The sequence below is a fragment of the Natrix helvetica genome (genome assembly GCF_964273705.1).
Source record: "Natrix helvetica genome assembly, chromosome: 4".
Lineage (NCBI taxonomy): Eukaryota > Metazoa > Chordata > Lepidosauria > Squamata > Natricidae > Natrix > Natrix helvetica.
In genome coordinates, this window is record NC_138550.1 from 58,981,031 (window position 1) to 58,990,167 (window position 9,137).

The window sequence follows — 9,137 nt, forward strand, 5'->3', positions numbered from 1 at the left end:
CCATAAAAATGGTTTATGATAATGCAAATGGCATTGATACATCTCTAAATGTCTCCCTGAATGTTTAAGAACTTTTCCAGTGAAAGCAGAATGTTAGAAACTCTTGTCATTGCTGAAGAGTTCAGCAATCTCTCGTCATTGAGGAATATGGTAAAAGAATATCTATGAAACAATGACCCAACCAAAAAGTAACTAAAAATAGTAGGCTTTTGAGACTTCAATAATCATTTCTAAGGTATTATATCTTGTTCTTTATAGAACCTATTGTTCTGATGGCATATAGATGAAGTATGATTACTTCTTTGAATGTTGCCAATGTTTTCCAATCTTGACATCTTCTAGGACTAGGACTTCAGATCCCAGATTTTTCATCTATTGCTGTGCTGGCAGTGGAATTCTGGGATTTGAAGACTATATATCTGGAAATTGCCAAAATTGGGAATGATCTGATTATTCCTTCTGTACTGGAAGCTCCAGTAAGTGGCCTGAAACTTACAAACATTTACTTTGATTCTTTATTAAGCACACATATACGCTGCCTTCATGCTAAGGCACTAGGTTTTTTAAAAAAAGAGAGAGATAAAACTGTATTATAACAGATAACTCTTTTCTTATAGGAACTCCTTACTTTAGATTTTTCATCTGCCTCAGTTGTGATGCCTTCAGATTTTTATCTGTGAGAACATTGGGGAAGAGTTGTGTCCTGCCTTTTTTTCTTTTTAGTGAAACTGATGTCATAAATTTGTCAGATTTTCTTCTTATGTTAATATACTACTTTAAATGCATTCATAAATCATCTCTGATAATTTTAGTTAGCTTAGCAATTTAGTTAGTTTAGCAAACTAATTGTAATCAAAAATGTACAGATGAATGTGAAATAGAGCTTCACATTTTTATTTTTTTTACAGATAGCTGGATTGAAAATGATAATCTCTCTGTGGATAAAAATATGGATGATCAAGCTGACAACAGTAGCATAAAGAGCAGAGGCAGCATACATTCAACAACCAGTGCAGAACACAAAGGTTTGCCCATGCCCCGACTTCAATCATTTTCCCCTGGACAGGTCTTCAATTCCAGTTCTGGCATGCAAATCCTTGTCATTCCCAGCAAAGATGATCACATTTTAGAAGTCAATGTCACATGACGTTTCTCTGTAGATGTGTAGAAATATGCACATGAGACTTGAATATAAATGCACTTTAAGAGGTCATAACCTGATAGTTCATTGAGATATTTTAACACTAATAGGCCCATGGCAACTTAGTCCTTACTGGCCCTGGAAGCATCAGACAATTGTATCAATTTAAATCTACAATGATACTTGTAACTGCTAGTTTATATTGCTACTTTTTGTGTAAAATGAATTTTGGGATTTTTTTTCCTCTGTCATTCTGCTGATGAAATAAAAGATGCTTATTGCAAATTGTTAATTTGAGCAGCTTCAATAATTAGGTTCCTGCTCAAATAATATTTCAGGTTGACATACGGTGTAAGTCCTGCAGTGTGGCAATTAAATATTAAAGTGGGTGCCTTTCTAGTCACATGATTGTCTGATTTCCTGGACCAGGGTACTTTTCCAAATTTCTGTGTAATAGAGCAATTCTTAAACCCATAACTATCTACAAGATTTTAAATAATACGTGTGTTTGTGTGTGTGTGTGTGTGTGTGTGTGTGTGTGTGTGTATATATATATATATATATATATATATATATATATAGAGAGAGAGAGAGAGAGAGAGAGAGAGGGAGGGAGGGAGGGAGGGAGGGAGAGAGAGAGAGAGAGAGAGAGAGAGAGAGAGAGAGAGATATTTCTTGAAGACTTAACTTCTGTGCCTTGGAACATAACAGATTTATCAGTCTGCTGATGCTCTTGAATTTGTACCATATAGAGAACCATTTTGTCAACACATGGGTTAATGTGCAGAGGGAAATACACATATATGCATGCACACCTTGATGCAAGTAGCAAAGTGGCACAAAAGTGGTTAAGTTAAAATTAAACACACAATTCATTAAGTTTGGAGTGAAGACACAAAACCTGTTCTAAGATTGTCCCCAAAAGTAATAGTTAAGTGATTAAATGTAAAATATTGAGTCTTAATTGATTTTGTTTAATATTTCACTTGATATTTTTAACACCAAAGTTTCTTTTCCTGTTACAGTTGTTAATTTATTATGGACTGCAGAGCCATATATGTAGTAAAATAGCAAGTGTGTGTGTGTATATATATGCACACAAGCTTCCATACCATACTGTAAGCTGACGAGGCAAGAGCTGCAGGGAGCCTTAATTGTTTTTGCAATCTGGTTATAGGTGAATTTAAGGTCCTAGTTTGCATTTGTGGTGCAACAAACTGCATTTACACCAACTGATTACTTTTTAGTTGTAAATCTATTGTATAAATGATTATTTTAAAATGTCTGAAATAATCTGATGTATTTGTCTGTGTATAATTTGTTCTCAAAATCAAGGACAAAATAAATGTGTTTTTATCGGTGTGAAAATCACAGCTTGTAAATACGTTTAATATGTAGAACTTTTTCCAGTTCTTAGAAACAATGTATTTTTGTACATAAACATTTCTCTAAATTTCACTGTAATTACCTTAGCTGCTGCTCATATCAATTATTAGCTTACAGTTACTTTATTAGTGAATATATGTAGCCTCTTAGTAATCAGCCTCTATCATATTTGAATACAATAATTCCAGATATAGGAGGCAAAATAAAATTAAAATCAAAATTCATTTATTAAGTGATATAGTATGTGCATGTGTTCCAAAATTGTGTATCTATTCTTGATTACTTTGCCTACCTTCAAAGCAATTGAACCTTATTTTTATAGGAAATGAGATATCACATTTCTGCTAATTTGTTAATAGCTGTTTTGTATGTTCAGTTTTCTTCCTTTTGTAGAAACTCTCCTCATGAAATTTCCATTGAAGTCAAGTTGATTGTCGCTTTGCCATTTGCTTTATTTAGAAAAAAATGCAAGCTGTCAAACATCTTTTTGACAATAATTTCTCTTAATCTTGGTTATTGCCTTATAAGAATTAACAAGATTACACAATGAACATATGTATACAAACGAGTTTCTTGTTTATATAATTTTTTAAACTAGAGACTGTCTTTCGAACAAATTTGAGTATAAATGTATATTTTGGACATGATGAATAACCTGATTTATTGTGAAAAAATCCAAAGGCAAAGTTTTATTAGCAATTAATGTAGAAGGCTTTCTTTTGTTATAGCTTCAGAGCAGCATAAAGTTTTCATGTTCATATTGAAATGAAGAACTTCACTAAAATACACCAGAAGTATATTTTAATCACTGCTGAGGTGATAACGTATGTATAGAAGGAAAATATTGTGTTCTAACTTGTAAATAATTGATTCAATGTGCAATATATGCATCGGGGGGCGGGGGGGAGACAAATGATCTTATTTGTAGATAACTTTCAAGCCTGTAAATACGTGCAAATGGGTTAAAGGAGTAGAATTTTGATGATTTTCACAGATTTGTGATTGGAAAAATTAACTCCTTCTATGGAAATTGTTGGATTTAAATGATATTTGTGGCATATCCTACTTGCAACTCTGTACAATATTACACTATAGGTGTGATGTCAATGTAGAAAAGCAAATAGGAAATATATCTAGAAAATTATTATCCAGTTTTATTCTTTCCTAAAGCAATGCCATGAAAAGTAGGGAATAAACTGTTAAGAAATGGAAAACAAGCTACTGGATAAAGTGAATAAAAATCTTGAATATTTTAGCAAGTTGTTCTGATTCTCAACATTTGTGTATATGTTCCTTTGTTTCACATGAAAAACTAAAGCCAACGATGAATTGAGCTTGACTCTTGTTGACTTCATGGACAGAACTATGCAGTTTTCTTGACAAACGGAACTGTTGGTTTGACTTCCCACTCTAGCCTTCAGGCCTGGTAGGAATAGTTGGTCTCCCATTCAATTATATGTCAGGGCTGAGTTATATTATATCATGCTATTTCATTGCACATTCTTAACAAAACAATTAACAAAGCAATCTTTAATCGTAAAAACATTAATAGAAACAAAAACAAAAAATAAGGAAAGGGAAAAAACTAGAAAAGTTTCTAACCCCAAATAAACTAACAAAGAAGGGGGAAAGTAGGAGGACGAAACCCACTTTATATATTATATTTAATAATAGTCAATGGTTTACTGATCAATACAATAATCTGACAGTACAAAATATTATAAAATATTACAAAGTTTCAACCATTGTGACATAAATTGCTGCATTTTACTAGAAAATGCCTTTTTCAAAACAGATTATATATATATATATATCCAACAACCAGTCTTTGACATCTGGAACATCATATTTCCAACTTCTCAATATTAGAACCTGCATACAACCATAGTTACTGTTAAACAGTCAGATTTCAAACTTTGGTATGCAAGTGAGGAAAAAAAGTATTTGATCCCCTGCTGATTTTGTATGTTTGCCCACTGACAAAGAAATGATCCGTATGTAATTGTAATGGTGGGTTTATTTTAACAGTGAGAAATAGAATAACAACAACAAAAAATCCAGAAAAACGCCTTTTAAAAAGTTATAAATTGATTTGTATTTTAATAAATGAGATAAGTATTTGACCCCTTCACAAAACATGACTTAGTACTTGGTGGCACAACCCTTCTTGGCAATCACACAGGTCAGACATTTCTTATAGTTGGCACTAGGTTTGCACACATCTCGGGAGGAATTTTGTCCCACTCCTCTTTGCAGATCCTCTCCAAGTCATTAAGGTTTTGAGGCTGACGTTGGGCAGCTCGAACCTTCAGCTCCCTCCACAGATTTTCTAATGGAATTAAGGTCTGGAGACTGGCTGGGCCACTCCAGGATCTTAATGTGCTTCTTGAGCCGCTCCTTTGTTGCCTTGGCCATGTGTTGTGGGTCATTGTCATGCTGGAATACCCATCCACGACCCATTTGCAGTGCCCTGGCTGAAAGAAGGAGGTTCTCACCCAAGATATGATGGTACATGGCCTCCTCCATTGTCCCTTTGATGCAGTGGTCTTGTCCCCTTAGCAGAAAAACACCCCCAAAGCATAATGTTTCCACCTCCATGTTTGACTGTGGGGATGGTGCTCTTGGAGTCATAGGCAGCATTCCTCAAACACGGTGAGTTGAGTTGATGCCAAAGAGCTTGATTTTGGTTTCATCTGACCATAACATTCCACCCAGTTCTCTGAATCATTCAGATGTTCATTGGCAAACTTCAGAAGGGCCAGTACATATGTTTTCTTGAGTAGAGGAAACTTGCAAGTGCTGCAGGATTTCAGTCCTTCACGTAATAGTATGTTACCGATTATTATTATTATTTTTGGGTGACTATGGTCCCAGCTGCCTTGAGATCATTGACAAAATCCTGTGTAGTTCTGGACTGATTCTTCACTGTTCTCATGATCATTGAACTTTGAGATCATTGAGGTGAGATCTTGCCCCAGACCAAGGAAGATTGATAGTTATTTTGTGTTTCTTTCATTTGCGAATAATCACACTAACTGTTGTCATCTTCTCACCAAGCTGCTTGGCGATAGTCTTGTAGCCCTTTTCAGCCTTGTATAGGTCTACAATCTTGTCCCTGGACAGCTCTTTGGTCTTGTCCTTGGTGGAGAGTTTGGCATCTGCTTGATTGCTTGCTTCTGTGGACAGGTGTCTTTTATGCAGGTAACAAGCTGAGATTAGGAGCACTCCCTTTAAAAGACACCTGGGAGCCAGAAATCTTGCTGATTGATAGGGGATCACTTATTTTACTCATTGAAATGCAAATCAATTTATAACTTTTTTGAAATGCGTTTTTCTGGATTTTTTTTGTTACTCTGTCTCTCACTCTTAAAATACACTTACCATTACAATTACAGACAGATCATTTCTTTGTCAGTGGGCCAACGTACAAAATCAGCAGAGGATCCAATACTTTTCCCCCTCGCTATATAGTTCAACATTACTTTGTTCTGATTATTCTTAGCTCTCCAAAACAGACAAGCGTGGTCAGTCTTACCATGTGCTGTATCTTGTTTCAGATGGCTGGATATTAAAAGACTTCGACTTATCATTCTAAGTTGATCTGCTGGAGATAAATTTTACTAGTTTTTCTATTAGTTTAATGCGTTATCTTCCAGTTAATTTTTTTTCCAGATGGAGTGTGACAGAAAACACATGTTGCTATAAGATTAATTAACCTAAATAGTGCACGAATCCTGTCTTATTTCTGATTCTTATTTCTTATTTTTTGTTAGTTATAAAGCACTCTATGGAGATTCTCAATCATCCAGGTCATTGTTCCAACGCTGCTTTTCCAAAAGGCAACTGGAAAACAGTTATATATAAAGCAGTCATTTGCCTTTCATCAATTAGCATGTAGGTGGGTGTTTTAATGAATCTAAAGTTTAAACATAGAACTATATTTATGCTTGGCAAGCAAATATTAAATTTGGAGGTCCCAGTGCAACATCTGCAGGTGGCATTATACTCAATAGAGACATGTTGCTTCGTTTTTCCTCTTTTCAGTGAATGGCATTAAGAATCATGAAATTCAGGAAAATTGAATAATTTCCTTCCTTTATTTAGATACCAAACACATTTCCCAGAGATATGGACAAATGCTCCTAAAATTTTGTGCTAGTTTTAACACAGGAAATTAAGTCATTATAGCTATTTAATCGTTTCAGAGCAGTCAGGGGGATAGTACAGCATTTATATCCACTCCTAAGATTTTTTGTGTGTGCTCTTTTTCTACACTTCCTTCCAGTCTAGTCACTAGTGCCTTAACCACTAGGCCAATCGGGCTCTAGGATAATGTGTTATTGTTTTCTTCTTCCTTTGTGGATTATATTCCTTTGAAGTTTTGTTGATTGTTTTATGTGTCTTTTCTAGCAGTTCCTTTTGGTTATGGCAAAGGTGTTGTCTATATACCGAATCCATACTTTTGGTTGTATGTGTGTGGCAGGGCTATATTTCTACATATTGGGTCTATGACCATAAATATATCCAGAACTAGTGAAAGAATCCAAGGCAGCAATACTACACAATACACCCAACTTGGCCAAATCAAAAAACTCAGAATCTTGGACCCCATCAACCTCTTCCTCACCACCTACATTCAGTTTGACAAGTAAACTAACAATCAGAGGAACACCCGTGGGATCACCACTCTCGAGACTCATAGAGACTGTAATGCAGTGTCTAGAAATATAACTCAGGATGTGCACAATTTTTATAAGCTTTCTTTTTGTGGCAATGATCAACATATTTATCTAAGGCATCACACTGATTGCCATTGTTTTCCTCTTTATTGTATCAGAGTAATAGTGACATACCATCTGAGTGTTCAAATAATTTAAGAGTTTACCTACTAAAATGCTGTCCCAGATCAGAGGTGGGTTCCTCCCTATACAGTCCGGTACGCCAGAAGACGTCGTGAAAATCTGGCGTAGCGGATAGAACCAGTAGTAAAAATGGTGGCTTGGCCACGCCCTTCGAACCTGTTCTATCAGAAGCTTTTTTAAAAAAAAGTTTTTTCCCCTGCTGGTTCAGGCAAGAGGGGCTTTAAAAAGTAAGAAATAGAGAGAGAGAGGAGGAGGGAGGGAGGAAGAAGGAAGGAAACTCACTTTTCACCCAGGATATTCTGCAAAGGAGAAAAACAAATGCTGTTGCTTTAAATTGGAACTGAGCATGCCCAGCTGTGGAATTCTGGGAGTTGAAGTCCACAAGTCTTAAAAGATGCAAACTTTGTTGGAGTCCTGCTTTAAATTGAAAAGCTGCTCAGGTTTGCAAAGTGGCATTCATCAGTTATTTGGGGGTGGGGGTGGGGGTTGCTTTCCACAGAGAGAACAAAAGGAAGGAAGGAAAGAAAGAAAGAAAAACAGCACAGCAATTTAGGGCTAAAAGGCTACTCAGATGTCATCTAGGCCAACCCCCTGCTGCAGCAGGAAACCTTTCGTTGTCTGGATTATTTTGGTGCCTCTATAAGGGAGAGAAAAATTGCCAGAAAGGAGGAGGAGTTTACTAGGACAAGACTGTCATGCAGAGGAAGACAGAGATAGTCCTTGACTTATGACTACAATTGAGCCCAAAATTTTGGTTGCTAAGCAAAAGCATTGTTAAACGAACTTCAGCACATTTTACCCAATCCATGATATCCAGTGAGTGACATCAAGTTGGCCATGCCTACCGTCACATGACCACCATGCCCACAGAATAGGTATAAAAAGTTTTGAAACCCACCCCTGTCCCAGATGTCAGAATATAAAGACGGTATATTGATGCAGCTGGCTTCTACCCTAACAAGAGGCCAGCAAAGTGTTTTCCTTAGGTTTCCTTTTCTATGTACTGAAATTATGCCAAAATGTGTGCAGAGGGCGTGAGGTGTGCATTCCAAATATCATCCAAAATTAAATCAGAGTCCAAGGCAGAGCTTTCCTCAAAGTTCCAATTTATTAGTAGAGACATGTTGGCACATCTGTAGAAAACCCGAATCTGAAAGCTTCCCAGGGTTTTCCCACCCAGTTGAAAGTTCATGATCTTGCCCCCACACCCCCCAAGTCCATCACATGATCCAATCTTCCACTGCCATGCTGGCATTTCCATCCATCTAGTTTCGGTCAGGCTCAGAGGTGTAGAGACAAAGGATGACCTTGGACTTCTAGAAGGGATTTTTTATTTTGACAACACATTCTACTATTCCCCCTCCCAATTCCCAACTGACGAAACAGACCAGTAGAAAAGAATATTAGTATGGCAGGCCAAAGATCCTAAAAGGAACCGGCGGCAGGCCTGACAGTGGAACTCTGGGCAATTGTTCAATTTGTCCATCTCTAAAACCACCATCCCAACTACATCCTGTAATTTTATGGCCACGTACGAATCTGAAAAGAGGCCGACCCTACGCGAGTCTAATCGAGGGCTTGCTCCTCCTAAGCAACAATGCAGTGACTGGCAGTTTAAACGTCCGTTAAATTCTTTTTCTGGCCAATTTATAAAGAGCAATTACATTATTAACTAACACACACACACACACACACACACACACTCCCTCGTCCGGTCAACGGGAATCTGGACGCTCCTGCTTCAGAGC

The 9,137-nt window shown here is 36.7% G+C and overlaps 1 protein-coding gene across 1 annotated transcript in view; it reads left to right on the forward strand.

Moving 5' to 3' along the window:
• Positions 1 to 3,782, forward strand: part of TRAPPC10 (trafficking protein particle complex subunit 10) — a 69,327-nt gene extending 65,545 nt beyond the window's left edge. Inside the window, exon 23 of the mRNA XM_081950890.1 lies at positions 909 to 3,782. Within this exon, the coding sequence (XP_081807016.1) occupies positions 909 to 1,147 (239 nt within the window). The 3' untranslated portion in view covers positions 1,148 to 3,782. The remainder of the gene's footprint in view (positions 1 to 908) is intronic.
• The last annotated feature ends 5,355 nt before the right edge of the window (positions 3,783 to 9,137 follow it).